Source organism: Chiloscyllium plagiosum, unplaced genomic scaffold, assembly GCF_037043375.1.
Source record: "Chiloscyllium plagiosum isolate Xiang-an unplaced genomic scaffold, Cpla_swu_hap1 HiC_scaffold_17, whole genome shotgun sequence".
Lineage (NCBI taxonomy): Eukaryota > Metazoa > Chordata > Chondrichthyes > Orectolobiformes > Hemiscylliidae > Chiloscyllium > Chiloscyllium plagiosum.
The window spans coordinates 7,533,909-7,549,563 of record NW_028270155.1 but is presented as its reverse complement, the minus strand read 5'-3'; the positions used below and the strand labels follow the sequence as shown (position 1 = coordinate 7,549,563).

General features: G+C 43.6%; 1 protein-coding gene across 2 annotated transcripts in view; it reads right to left on the bottom strand.

The window, feature by feature from the left end:
- The window catches only part of LOC122558218 (cadherin-11), a 243,136-nt gene that overhangs the window by 102,217 nt on the left and 125,264 nt on the right, over nucleotides 1-15,655 (bottom strand). For both annotated transcript variants that reach the window (XM_043706549.2, XM_043706546.2), the window contains exon 3: nucleotides 9,595-10,020. In XM_043706549.2, coding sequence (XP_043562484.1) covers nucleotides 9,595-9,822 — 228 coding nt within the window. In that variant the 5' untranslated portion in view covers nucleotides 9,823-10,020. The remainder of the gene's footprint in view (nucleotides 1-9,594; nucleotides 10,021-15,655) is intronic.

The following is a 15,655-nucleotide window of genomic DNA, read 5'->3' as shown; positions in this document are numbered from 1 at the left end:
TCTGCCTGTACTGCGCACAAAACAAAGTTGTTCACTGTACTACAATGCGACTACAATAAATTCGATGAAGTAAATGAACATGGCTCTCTATCTCTCTCGAAGCAGCATGAGGTCTGGTGCCAATCTAATAAAACAGACAGTCTCCCATCACTATCTCCTGCACGCTCTGGGAGGTATACCAGGTTTAGAGCAGATTGTTTGCTGGTTTCCATGTAACTGACATAAGGCTCCATCACGTCAGAGAAAAGTGATTTAAGCAATTAAACTCCCTAAATCTGTGTGGGGAAAGAGTTTCTTCATGCACTCTTTGAGAGCAGGAGAAGGAGTAAAAAATGCTGGAGTGAAATTCCAGGCCAATAATAAATCAGAAGACTCAGCATCATCTTTGTCCTAATTCTAAGAGTATTTTTAAAAGAAATATTTATGGGATACGAGCAGTAACTGCTTCTTTTGCCTCACTCAAGGGAGCAACTTATTTTTGGGTGGAATGGGGAGTGTGCACCCGATTGCCTGGGAATTTCTGCTTTTATTCCTGTACCTCATGGCGTGTGCATTGAAACAAAGTGAATGAGTTCAGATCCTCGAATACCATTAAACTGTCAGGTTTGGTACAAAAACAGAAATTGCTGGAGAAACACAGCAGGTCTGATAGCTGGAGAGAAAGCAGAGCTAACATTTTGGGTCCAGTGATCCTGACATTCTGTTTTTTGCTTTTGAGATTTCTAGCAGCCACAGTTCTTGGTTTTATAGTAGGGTGTGGTATCCATTTTGCTCATTTCGACACTGACAAACAGGAAAAAAAATCTGCCAAGCCCGAATTTCAATTCTCTTGATCAGTGACATACTGAGAAAGAAGTAGGACAGGGCTTAAAAGGTTAGGGTCCCAAGTGGAGTTACAAGCTGAAATGATGAGCTGGCAAGCTTTTCACCAGCAATGAGTTATAACAGTTCTGTCTTGAGTTATAACATCTTCTCCCCCACTTTAACAGACAGGTCATCGCTCTCACAGCCTCACCCTCTAACTCCTCACAATGCTCACAACAATTTCCAAAGGGCCACAGAAGAAAAATAATCTGGGAAGTGTATTAAAAATATTTAATGTATTGTTATTACTTGACAATGTTATTTTTAAAGCAGAGGTAAATGTGTTTTGGTTATGTGTTTTGGTAAATGTGTTTTGGTAAATGTGTTTTACGAAGGTGACTTGCGTTTTTCCAACTTATTTCTTTAAATATTGGGTCTAATCAGCATTTCCAACAAATCATCTGAATTAAACTAAATGACAAGATAGACTACTTAATTTCTGGCTGTTTCCTAAATTGAGATTTTATGAACGAGAGACAACTTTCAGTCTCTGTCTTACTGTGGCTACTAGCAACATCACATACTTTGCAAAATGTACTGTAACTGAATTGTTTAGCACTCCTTCCGAGACTGCAATCTCTGTGATTGTAATATGTGAAGATACCAAGAGCTGTAACAGGCATCTATTGAATATTTCAGTAATACGTGGCTCATGTCTAGCTCTTAGGTTAAGAGAGCTAATTATAGAGAAATAATTATCACCTCATTGGGTATTAAAAAACCTTTGAAGGTTAAAAGCCTACCACTGCATCCACAGTAGATCACAGAGGCAGATCAGATCAAGGTTAATAGCATTGTTGTTTAGAAAGAAACAATTCCCAAATCCCAGATATCACATCACTGTTCATCTGCAACATCTTACAATTTGGAAAAAGGATCTTCAGCACAACACAGTAACTTTTCTTTCTCTCTCTTTTACTATCTCTCTTGCCTTAGATGAAGACTGTCACCCTGAGTATTTTTTCAGGCTTTCTGTTTAGAGGGGTGGCATGGTGGTTCAGTGGTTGGCACTGCTGCCTCATAGTACCAGGGACCTGGGTTCAATTCTACCCTTGGGTGACTGCATGGAGTTTGCATGTTCTCCCTGTGTCTGTGTGGGTTTCCTCCTGCAGCTCAGAGGTGTGTAGTTAAGTAGGTTGGCCGTGCTCAATTGCTCCTAGTGTCAAGGGACGTACCAGTGAGGTGGATTAGTGATTGGAAATGGAGAGTAGAGGGATGGGCCTGGGTGCGATGCTTTTCAGAGGGTCAGTAAGGAATTGAGTTGAATTTATTGTCATGTGTACCGAGGACAGTGAAAAGCTTTGTCTTGCAAGCAATACAGGCAGATCGCATAGATAAGTAAATAATAGGTAAACAGCGGCAAAAAACAAAAACACAGGTACAGGTGAATGCTAAGAGTTTGTGAGTCCATTCAGTGTTCTAACAGTCGGATAGAAACTGTTTTGAAACTGGTTGGTGTGTGTATTCAGGCTTCTGTACCTTCTTGATGGTAGAGGTCGTAGAAAAACATTGCCAGGGTGGGATGGATCTTTGAGAATGCTGGCGGCCCTTCCTTGATAGCGGGCCTGGTAGATGGATTCTATAGATGGGAGGTTGGCCTTTGTGATTGTCCGGGCTGAGTTCACCACTCTCTGTAACCGTGTCCGATCCTGAATGGTACAGTTGCCATACCAGGTAGTGATACATCCAGACAGAATGCTCTCGATGGTCTACCTATAAAAGTTGGCAAGGGTATTGGCTGTCATGCCAAATTTCCTCAGCTGCATGAGGGAGAAGAGATGTTGTTGGGTTTTTGTAACCAGTGCGTCCACATGAAGAGTCCAAGAAAGCTTGTTGTGGATGATCACTTCCAGGAGCCTGACACGCTCCACTCGTTCCACCTCTGTGCTGTTAATGTGTAGGGGGGGGATGAGTAACATCCCGCCAAAAGTCAATGATGAGTTCCTTGGTTTTGCCGGCATTGAGAGCTAGGTTGTTCCTGGTGCACCATTTTTCCAGGCCTTCCACCTCTGATCTGTAGCCTGTTTCGTCGCCATCTGAGATTCGACCAACTATGGTGGTGTCATCAGCGAACTTGTAAATGGCATTAGTCTGGTATTTGGCGATGCAGTCATGGGTATACAGTGAGTACAGTAGGGGGCTGAGTACACATCCTTGGGGGGCTCCAGTATTGAGTGTTAGTGAGGATGAAATATTGTCCCCAATCTTCACTGATTGTGGCCTGTGGGTCAGGAAACTGAGAATCCAGTTGCAGAGAGTGGGATTTAGTCCGAGATCACTAATTTTAGTAATCAGTCTCAAGGGGATAAGAGTGTTGAAGGCTGAACTATCATCAATGAGTAGGATTCTTATGTAGCTGTTCTTAGTGTCAAGATATTCTAAGGAGTAAAAAGCAAGTGATATGGCATCTGATGTGGATCTGTTGGTCCAATAGGCAAATTGGAGTGGGTCAAGAGTAGTGGGGAGGCTGGAGTTGATTAATGCCATGACCAGCCTTTCAAAGCACTTCATAACCACCGAGGTTAGGGCCACTGGGTGGTAGTCATTGAGACATGCTGCATGAGCCTTCTTAGGCACAGGGATGATGTTGGCCCCTTGAAACAGGCAGGGACAGTGACCTCCTGCAAGGAGAGGGGAAAGATGTCCGAGAAGACCTCTGCCAGTTGACCTGCACATGCTCTGAGTGCACGGCCTGGTACTCCGTCTGGTCCCATCGCTTTCCTTGGATTCACACAAAGGAAAACTGATCTGAGCCCTGATGCAGTGACTGTTGGGATAGGTTCGTCAGGACTTGTCAGAATAGGTGTTACCTCTCTGCCGACATTCTGCTCAAAGCGAGCAGAGAAGGCGTTGAGATGATCTGTCATTGTCTGCTATCTTGCACTGTCTCTTTTTAGAACTTGTGATGTCATTCAGTCCTTGCCATAGTCACCGGGTGTCTGTCTGGGTCTCTAGATTGGATCGGTATTGGTCCTTGACTGTCTTAATGGCTCTGCTAAGGTTATACTTGTATTTGAGTGAGTCTCCTGATCTAAAGGCCTCACGCCTGGTTTTTAGCAGGTTTTAAAATGTAAAAACAATGACTGCAGATGCTGGAAACCAGATTCTGGATCAGTGGTGCTGGAAGAGCACAGCAATTCAGGCAGCATCCGAGGACAGGCAAAATCGACGTTTCGGGCAAAAGCCCTGAAGGGCTTTTGCCCGAAACGTCGATTTTGCCTGTCCTCGGATGCTGCCTGAATTGCTGTGCTCTTCCAGCACCACTAATCCAGAATTTTAGCAGGTTTTGTATGTCCTGATTCATCCAGGGTTTCCTGTTGGGGAACACTCAGATTGACTTCCTTGGTGTGCAGTCCTCCACACACTTGCTGATAAAGTCTGTGACGGTGGTGGTGTACTCGTCCATGGTACCTGCGGCCTGTTTGAACATGGCCCAATCAGCTGATTCCAGACAGCACTGGAGTTGATCCTCTGCCCCCTCCAACAAGCACTGGACCTGTATCCACAAGGGGGTCTCCTGGTTGAGCTTTTGCCTGTAAGCCAGGAGACGAAATACGGCATTGTGGTCGGATATCCTAAAATGAGGGCGGGGGATGGAGCAGTAGGTATCTTTCACAGTGGTGAAGCAGTGGTCTAAAATGTTCAGGTCACTGTTGGGGCAGGTAATGTTCTGATGGTACTTGGGCAGCACCTTCCTTAGATTGGCCTGATTGAAGTAACCAGTTACAATAAACAGGGCCTTGGGGTGTTCTGTCTCCAGGGTGTAATGGGAGAGTACAGCACATCCAGAGTTTCCTCAACCTTTCCTTGTGGCGGTATGTACACAGCAGTTAGTATAACAGCGGGAAATTCCCGTGGTAGATAGAAGGGGCAGCATTAATAGTAAGGACTTCAAGGTTTGGGGAGCAATGGCTGCCCAGGGCTGCAATGTCCATGCACCACAAGTTGTTGATTAAAAAGCAAACCCCTCCACCCTTTGTCTTACCCGAGGACGCTATACAGTCCATACAAAGGATAGAAAAGCCATCAGCCTGAAGTGCGCAGTCGGGAATGGATGGGTTGGGCCAGGTTTCTGTGAAGCAGAGTGCGCAGCAGTCCCACAGTTCTGAACGTGCTCAATGGGTTGAATTGCCTTGTGCACCTTCTCTGCAGCCGTAACATTGTATTCCTCGCTCTGTTCTATTAGCCTAATGAACTTTGTATGGTACGATCTGCTGTACTGCATGAAAAACAAAACTTTTCACTGTACTTAGGTGCATGTGACAATAATAAATCAAATAAAATCAAAACATAGTCTTTGATCTTCAATCTTATTGAAAATGAGATTTCTTTTTCTAATGCAACATTTGAAGGCAGTGCTGTACAACGGTGATGTCACTAGGCAAGTGACTGATGGGTCCAAACTAAACACACACTTGTGGGGTCAGATCCTACAACAGCAACTGGTCAGATTTAAAATCAGTGACTAAATCTCAAATATTCCGACCTCTGAGCCAGGAACGCAGGGTTCAAGTTCCTCCTGCTCCAAAGCTGTGATGATATCGCTGAGTAGGTTGTTTCAATGAGAAATTATAAAGCAAGTGTCAGTGATGTGACTGTGACTACTATCGTGGATTGTTGTAAATCCCATCCGGTTCGTAATTGTCTTGGGGTAATGAGTTCTGCCATCCTTACCCAATCTGACCTACACACATGACTCCAAACCTACAGCAAAGTGATTCAATTTTCAGTGCGCCCTGAAATGGCCGAACAAATCATTCATTTCCTGAGCAGTTGGGATGGACAACATTTGGCCTTGCCTGATTTTAGAAAGGTATAATGGTGACTACAGAAACGGCAAACCTGGTAGGAAAATGGCAGAAATCGCTTGGGTCTTAGGAGTCCTGTAATTATCAGGAGTCAAAAATAAAAAAAAGACATGCACTTATCGAATACTTTGAAGTGATTCACTGCTGTAAAGAGGGAGACGTAGCTGTCAATTTGCACACAGAGAGTTCCACAAACAGCAATGAGATAATGAGCATAGAATCCAGTTTTATGATGTTGAAATATTGGCTGTGACACCAAAGATTATTCTCCTGTCTTTAACTTCATGAAACCTTTTATGGCCACCAGAGAGGGTAGAAAGGGGCTCATCAATCTGAAATAAATTAGCATTAATAAAGAAATAGTACAGGAGAGATTAATGGGATTAAAAGACAACAAATCCCCAGGACCTTATGACCTATATCCTAAAGTTTTACAAGGAGGTAGTTATAGAGGCTCATAATGGATTTGATTTTCCGAAAGTTAGGAATGGTACTGGCCCCTGTAGATTCTGAGGAAGACTTAAATAAATATAAGCTAACTATTAGAGAGGGAGATGGGAAAATAAACTCCAACATTAATAGCAGGAATAAGCAAAAATGTAAAATTAGGGACTTGCTACAGGACACTTAGAAAATTATAGTATGGATTTATGAAAGGGAAATCATATTTGACAAATCAGTTAAGAGTTTATGACATTATTGAATAGAAACCAATGTCTGTACTGTGTTAAGATCTAAAAAAATATTGAGTTGCCAGACCCAAAGTTATTGGACAGAATTTTGGGAGTATTTTGACATTATAATAATGGTTTTCTGTTCATTAATAAATCCTCAATTCGACAGCAGGAATAAATAGGTCATTTTCAGACTAACATCCTGTAACCAGTGGAGGTATCACAAACACGAGTGTTTGGGCCTCAGAAATTGACAGTCTACATCAACAACTCAGATGAAGAGACTGAGTATCGTTTCACCACCATTGCTCATGATACAATGTGACGTGGGAAATTGTACAAGCAGTGAGACTGCAAATGGATTGACACAGGTTAAATGAGTGGGTAAAATGTGGAATATGCCATTGAGAAATATGAAACTTTCCACATGAGTTGGAAAAATGTAAAAGTTGAATATTTTTTATAAATGGCAAGACAACGTGTTTGCATTCAGAGGAACCCAAGTGTTCCTGTTCATGAACCATTGAACGCTCAGATGTAGGGATTGTAGAGCAAGCAATTCCGATGGCAAGTAGTCTGATATGAACATCCACATAAACATACAATTTACGTCATTCGGACCAGCTTCTCAACCACTCAATGAGATGCTGGTCTATTGGTCGTTATTACAAAAGGATTGACATATAAGAGTAAGTCCATCTCACTATGATTATACAGCACATAATGAGTATGGTGTGCAGTTTTGATCTCCTTATCAAGGATAGGATATATTTGCCTTAATTGTTTGCGAGACTGATTATTGGGTTCAAAACCAAAAGAATCACAGATGCTGTAAATCAGAAACAAAAACAGACATTGCTAGAAAAGCTCAGCAGGTTTGGCAGCATGTGCGAAGAGATTTCTCTCCACAGGTGCTGCCAGACCTGCTGAGCTTTTCCAGCAACTTCTGTTTTTGTTTACGATTCCTGGGTTGTCTGATGAGGAGAGATTGCATAAACTGGATCTAAATGCTTAAATTCTCAGCATAGCGCTTCCCAAATGTTTTCCTACACTTTGATGCTGGGATGTTGATGCGACTGAGGAGTGAGAGAAGGAGGGGAGGGTGGCAGGGAAGGTGAGAGTTAAGGGGCAAAAATTCAAAAAAGCGAACCATAGCGAACAAAGGAAGTTCAGGATAGTACGAGATTCAAAGAAAAAACAGATGGAGTTGCCAGAAATAGTAATTCCGAGGTTTATAAATGCATAAAGAAACTGATAAGGAAAGGAGAAACAGAATATGAATGCAATTGAGTCAAAAACAAAACATAAAATACAGCTGTAAAGACTCCTACATATGCATTGAAAGGAAGTGGTTGGTTAAAATAAACGTCTATCCATTAAAGACAGAATCAGGAGGATGCACATAATGCAAACAGAAGTTGCTGGTGAATCGCAGTGAGCCTGTAAACATCTAGAGGGGAGAAATTAATGTTTTGAGTCATTGATCCTTCATCACTGATCTCAAGTAATGACTCTGCTGTTCTGATGAAAGGTCGGTGGTCTCCAAATATCAACTTTGCTTCTCCCTCCACAGGCGATGAGTTTCTCCAGCACTTCCTGGTTGCGTTTCAGGTTTGTGAGAAGGATAGCTGGGAGAGGGAGTATTGAGAGCTGAGGGGTCTGAGAGATCCGTGGTGCGCAGTGAGATGGGGGAGGGTGGCGCCGTAGGCGTGGGGTTGGGTCTGTCAGAGCAAGGCGAGGTGGTTGCGACACCAAAGGTGGGAGGCCCCTTCCTCCTCCAATCTGCAGGGTCCATAGGATGCAGTGTTCGGGACTCTGACCTCATTTCTTTGGCCCACACATGCCAAGTCTTGACAAGGAAAAGAATTGTGTGTGCCGGTATCGCTGGGCCACAATGCTAATTCCAGGGTTGACCCACCTGAGGGAAGTCTCTGCTGTCATCACTGGTGCTACAGAAGAGAGGGAGCTTTCAACTCCTTCCATCTGGAACCCTCACCTTAGATACTAAGAAGAATGAGAACTGAATTCTTTAGGTTTTGACCAGGTAGATATTACAAAAATGGGCACATTGACTGGAGATCCTAGAACTACAGCCAAGACTCTCCGAAAAAGGGTTTGATCATTTGGAACCAGAATGAGAAGACAATAGACAACAGACAACAGGCAACAGGCAATAGATGCAGGAGTAGGCCATTCTGCCCTTCAAGCCTGCACCACCATTCATTATCATGGTTGATCATCCTCAATCAGTATCCTGTTCCTGCCTTATCTCCATAACCCTTGATTCCACTATCCTTGAGAGCTCTATCCAACTCTTTCTTAAATGAATCCAGAGACTGGGCCTCCACTGCCTTCTGAGGCAGAGCATTCCACACACCCACCAGTCTCTGGGTGAAGAAGTTTCTCCTCATCTCTAAATGGCCTACCCCTTATTTTGAAGCTGTGTCCTCTGGCTCGGCACTCACCCATCAGCGGAAACATGTTTCCTGCCTCCAGAGTGTCCAATCCTTTAATAATTTTATACGTCTCAATCAGATCCCCTCTCAGTCTTCTAAACTCAAGGGTATACAAGCCCAGTCCTCCAATGTTTCAACATAAGATAGTCCCGCCATTCCAGGAATTGACCTCGTGAACCTACGCTGAGAAGAAATCTCTTCACTCAAGAGCAGGTGAATCTTCAGAGTTCTCCAGAGTGTTGTTGTGTAGAATTGAGGGCTGAGGGGTGACCTTACAGAGGTTTATAAAATCATGAGGGGCATGGATATGATGAATAAAACCAAGGTATTTTCCTAGGTTAGGGGAGTCCAAAGCTAGAGGGCAGAGGTTTAAGGTGAGAGGGCAAAGACTTAAAAGGGACCTGATGGGCAACATTTTCACACAGAGGGTAGTGCGTGTATGGGGAACAAGGTGACAGAGGAAGGGTGGAGGTGGGTACAATTACAAAATTGGAAAGATATTTGGACAAGTATATGGATAAGAAAGGTTTAAAGGAACATGGCAGGCAAATGAGAGTAGTTAAGATCTGGAAACCTGGTTGGTTTGGTTAATTTGTGTTGTTTGACTCTACTATTCTACACACAGGTGTTGTGCACTATGAGAATAAAGCGATATATCTATAGAGTGGGAAGGTGGAGCTGAGGTGGAGGATCAGCCTTAGTTTTATTGAGCAGGCTTGAAGGGCAGAATGGCCTACTGCAGCTCAGATTTCTTACACTTCCATGAGAAAATGGAGGAGGTAGTGGTCTTACCCTGCCCACGAGCACCGGATCTGGACCTGTGTACTCCTCTATAACAAAGAACTGATTCCACACCCAGCCCCTCTTGGATCTGTGAAGCACTTGACCTTTGACACCGAGTCCATGGCGAGGTCGAGTTGACACTTGGGAGCTTGTGGAATTTCTCACGAGGGCGGAGTGACTCCAGTGGACAATGCTTAAGCATGCCAGGAAACAAGGCAAATAAAAGTCTCGCCTCATCTTGCTTCAGATTGGCTCGTTTTTTTTGGTCTGTTGAGTTGAGCTCAGTAGTCAGCCGGGACTTGGGAAGGTCCAGAACCACTGAGTGGCCCTAACCCCAGAGTGATCAGGGGATTTGATGTCAATGCCTCTTCATTAGGATTCCTTGCTCAGTAGATCATTGCCAGTCTGCAGGGTGGGCTGTGCCAACTTTATTACCTACAAAATCACAAAAAGAAAGAGAAATCAGATTAATAGATCTTCCCTGAAGACGCAACAGTTAATCTCCCACTCTACAATGGACTGAAACGTAGCCCAGAACATTTCCTCCTTCTGAGTTAAGACCATCAATCCAAAAACAAACAGAGCCACAATACCAGGGTATCATAACACAGAATGTTCAATGAGAGTTAGTACGGAATCTTTCTAATGATGAGGCTCAGACAGTAGCCTCTGTTGTGCAGTGTGCAGTTAAATGCAGAAGTCAGACAGTTGCTCCCTGAGATTCCATGTTCTCTTAGAAGTTTTGTTAACAATAGCACAGTGGCTCAGTGACTTCGGTCTCAACTCCTCCCTCTGCAACTGGATCCTCAGCTTTCTGACCCTCAGACCGCAATCAGTGAAGATAGGGAACTGCACCTCCTCCAAAATAACCCTCAGCACTGGATCCCTCCATTAGAACGTGTTTTCAGCCCCTACTGTACTCCCTGTACACTCCAAAACTGTGTGTCCAAATTCCAAATAAACACCATCTACAAGTTTTCCTCAGGCAGCTTAGGAATTTCAGCATTTCCATAAGGATCCTCACTAACTTTTACAGATGCACCATACTGTCTGGGTGCATAACGACCTGATACAGCAACTTCTCTGCCCAGGACGATGAGAAACTACAGAAAGTTGTGAACACAGCCCAGACCACAATGGAAACTAACCTCCCATTCATGGACTTCATTTACAATTCCCGTTGCCAACATCATCAAAGACTCTTCTCACCCCGGTAATGCTCTCTGACAACCTGTTCTGTCAGGCAGAAGATACAGAAGCTTGAAAACATGCACCAATGGGTTCAGGAACAGCTTCTTCCCCACAGTTATTAGACTGCTGAACTTGTTAATGTCGACCTTGCCTAGCGCATACCTGTGCGCTATAACCTGTATGCCTTACTCTGTCCAAGTTTTTTTAACCCTATGATCTGTACATCCTTGCTTACTATGATCTGCCTATAACTGCGAGCAAACAAAGCTTTTCACTGTACTCAGATGCACATGTGTATAACTCAAATCAATCAATCACTAGTACCTCACAGCACCAGGGAGCCAAATCTGATTCCTGTCCCAGACGTCCGTGTGAAGTAAACATTCTCCACATGTTTACGTGGGCTTTCTCTGGACGCTCCGGTTTCCTCTAACAGGTGTGCAGGTTAGGTGAATTGGCCATGCTAAATTGTCCATAGCGTTCAGGGATGTGTAAGTTTGGTACATTAGTCAGGGTAAATATAGTGTAGGGGAATAAGTCTGGGTTGGTTACTTTTCAGAGGGTCAATGTGGACTTGGGCCAAATGGCCAGCTTTCACACAGGGATTCTGTGAACACACAGGAATGTACATACAGTGGAAACACACAAACACACCCCCAGGAATACATACAAGCACACACAAAAATGCACATACACACACACACAAATGAATGCATGCTCATATACAATGACAGGAATGTGCCCACACATACACAGTCACCTCTACATGCACTCACAGAAACACTTAGGCAGACACACAGAAGAGACATCCAGGACTGATGGATTAGCTATCTTGCTATTAATTCATCTGTAAAGTCCTTGGGACATGATTAATTTCACAACATCAAGCCATCAAAGGAAATGTTTTCCCTTCACACCACTGGAATTGTTAGAGACAATGAGATAAATGTGGTAGAGAAGGCACTGAAATTAAAGAATGTCCATTTCTTCTTCTCCAGTGATTTTGTGGGAAAATAAATAAACAAGCAAGCATTTCTCTATTGAGCAAATCAGAATGAATACAACCATTGCCTCCAGTTTACTGAGATTCGTAGTGGAGAAGATTGCTGTTTTACACAGTGCCACAAGTTTTTTTACCAGCTGCTTCAGAGGGCAGTTGTGAGCTTCAGTTTAGCATCTAATCCAAAAAAAAAGCACCTCTGACTGTCCAGCACTCTTGCATTACTGCACTGGAGTCTGTACTGTTGTTAGGTGAACGTGAGGACTGCAGATGCTGGAGATCAGAGTCTAGATTAGAGTGGTGCTGAAAAGGCACAGCAGGTCAGGCAGCATCCGAGGGGCAGGCCTCATTCCTGATGAAGGGCTTTTACCTGAAACATCGATTTTCCTGCTCCTCAGATATTGCCTGACTTGCTGTGCTTTTCCAGCACCACTCTAACCTAGACTTTGCACTGTTGTTGTTAACTTCCATCACTCTATTTCCAGGCCTTATAACAATCTCAAGGGTGACTGCATTCCTCAAAATCTGATCTCTAATACAACCCTGATTTTAATTTCTTCACCACTGGCACCTATGCCTTCAGTCCCCAAGTTCCTGAATGTGGGAACTTTAAGTACTCTTGTCCTTTAAGTACTCAAAGCTTGTATTGTCAATAGAAATTGAGCAGTTTTGGCTTATACTGTCTGTAGTTTAGGAGGATAAGAGGAGATCTAACTGATGTATATGATATGCTAAAAGAATTGTTGAAATAGACATTGAGAGCACATTACTTTATGCGGGGCAATTGGGAATGAGAGGTCGTAGTTTAGGGTAAGGGGACGCAGATTTAAAAGAGACATGAGGATAAATTACTTCTCTCAAAGGGTCGTGAATCTGTGAAATCCACTCCCCCAATGCTGGGACATTGGGTAGATTTAAAGAGGCGATAGACAGGTTTTTAATGAGTAATCAGTTAAAGGGTTATGGAGACCAGGCAGCAAAGTGGAGTTGAGGCCAAGATGAGATCAGCCATGATCACATTAAATGAGGGAGCAGGCTCAAGGGGCTGAATGGTCTCCACCTGCTCATGGTTTTTATACACTTGTCAAAAGTAAACTCAAATCAAATCCAGGCCATTCAGCCCAACAATTCCACACTGACCCTCCAACACGTATCCCACCCAGACCTGCACCCCTACCCTACATTTCCCCGGATTAATGCCCCTAGCCTACACATCCCTGGACACAATGGGGCAAACTGGCATGGCCAGTTCACTTGACCTGCATATCTCTAGACTGCGGGAAGGAAACAGAGCACCCAGAGGAAACCCACGCAGACACGGGGAGAATGTACAAACTCCATACAGACAGTCGCCCGAGGCTAGAATCGAACCCAGGTCCCTGAGACACATCAGTGCTAGCCACTGAGCCACTGTGACACTGACAAGCTCTTTAACTCAGTTTTTGCAGCCCATCGTAAAAACCTCTCCTGTCTTGAATGCTGATTGAAAGCAGTTGCGAAATGACATGAAGTTTTTCATTATTTTAGAGCTGCCATGGAAATGTACGCAGCTGTTAGTGTATGCTTCCCCATTCTGCTCTGTGTTGGCAAAGCAGAGATTCTAAAAGGACGTAAGTTAAAAATCACATACCACCAGGTTATAGTCCAACAAGTTTATTTGGAAGCACTAGCTTTCGGAGCACTGCTCCTTCATCAGGTGGTTGTGTAAGCAGCGCTCCAAAGCTAGTGCTTCCAAATAAACCTGTTGGACTATAACCTGGTGTTGTGTGATTTTTAACTTTGTCTACCCCAGTCCAATACCAGCTCCTCCACATCAAAAAAAAGGAAGTAATTTAGACTTGTCAGGACCATTTCACAAGGCCACCCCTTTAGTTTGGCTGTTTATATACACATTTTTGCATTGCTCTATAAGAAACCAAAATGTTTTGAATATTTCTGAGAAAATCTGAGAAATTGGAGAAAATCTCTTCAGTTAGAGGTATGGAGGATAACAGGAGACTCGCAGACAGCTGTCATATAATGGATTACAGGGGGCAGCACGGTGGCACAGTGGTTAGCACTGCTGCCTCACAGTGCCAGAGACCCGGGTTCAATTCCTGCCTCAGGCAACTGTCTGTGTGGAGTTTGCACATTCTCCCCGTGTCTGCGTGGGTTTCCTCCGGGTGCTCCAGTTTCCTCCCACAGTCCAAAAATCTGCAGGTTAGGTTAATTGGCCATGCAAAGTTGTCCATAGTGTTAGGTGAAGGGTAAATGTAGGGGAATGGGTCTGGGTGGGTTGCTCTTCAGAGGGTTGGTGTGGACTTGTTGGGCCGAAGGGCCTGTTTCCCCACTGTAAGCAATCTAATCAAGGCATGCAAAATGGAATCTAAATGCAGGTCATCCTTAATCTTATTAAATTGCACCCTAGACTAGACAGGCTGTGTAAATTTGAGTCAGTCTAACAATTAATAATTTTGACTTTATTAAGCAAGCGAGGAATCAAATTATATTTTGTTTAATTGTGGTTGACTGTAAAATAGCTCCTATAAGGGAGAAGGTAATATGGACTATGTCAAGAGTGAGGTCATGGGCTCATGATTTTATGGTTGTTTTATGGCTCAGGCTAACATATGAAAGACTGCTTCAAGGTAAAAATATAGTTACTCAGAGACACAGCTGTGTTTTAAAATGTTTAAGTTTTGTAACTTGAAGATGTGTAGCATGCCTACATATATATATATTATGCATTTTATATTGGAGTGAGGCTGTGTTTTGTAGCCCTCTCTTTCTTTGGATCTTTTTGCATGTATCAATTGGGACAGCCTAGATGACAGTTAATTATTCACTTGCATTCAAGATTCGGGGATTTCATTTCAAGACTGGGGGCAAACTTTTCAGGCGACTGGAGAAAGATTTTACAAAGATATGAGGGGCAACTTTTTTACATAGAGAGTGGTTCGTGTGTGAAATGAACTTCCAGAGGAAGTGATAGATGTGTGTACAGTTACAACATTTAAAAGATGTTGGAATAAATACATGAATCAGAAATGTTTGGAGGGATATGGGCCAAATGCAGGCATTGGGACTAGTTTAGTTTGGGATTATGGTCAGCATAGACTGGTTCAAAGGGTCTGTTTGACTCTATACCTGCAGCATGGAGACAATCTATGGAATTGGTAAGCATAGTGGATAAAGAGTGGAGCTGGAAAAGGCACGGCAGGTCAAGCAGCATTTGACGAGCAAGGCAGTTGGCGTTTTAGGTCGGAACCTTTAATGCAGGTTGCTTAGCTCCTTGAAAGTGGAGTCACAGGTAGATAGGATAGTGAAGAAGGCGTTTGGTATGCTTTCCTTTATTGGTCAGAATATTGAGTACAGGAGTTGGGAAGTCATGTTGCTGCTGTACAGGACATTGGTTAGGTCACTGTTAGAATATTGCGTGCAATTCTGGTCTCCTTCCTATCGGAAAGATGTTGTGAAACTTGAAAGGGTTCAGAAAAGATTTACAAGGATGTTGCCAGGGTTGGAGGATCTGAGGGAGAGGCTGAATAGGCTGGGTCTGTTTTCCCTGGAGCGTCGGAGGCTGAGGGGTGACCTTATAGAGGATTACAAAATTATGAGGGACATGGATAGGATAAATAGGCAAAGTCTTTTCCCTGGGGTTGGGGAGTCCAGAACTAGAGGGCATAGGTTTAGGGTGAGAGGGGAAAGATATAAAAGAGACCTAAGGGGCAACTTTTTCACGCAGAGGGTGGTACATGTATGGAATGAGCTGCCAGAGGAAGTGGTGGAGGTTGGTACAATTGCAACATTTAAGAGGCATTTAGGTGGGTATATGAATAGGAAGGTTTTGGAGGGATATGGGCCGGGTGCTGGCAGGTGGGACTAGATTGGGTTGGGATA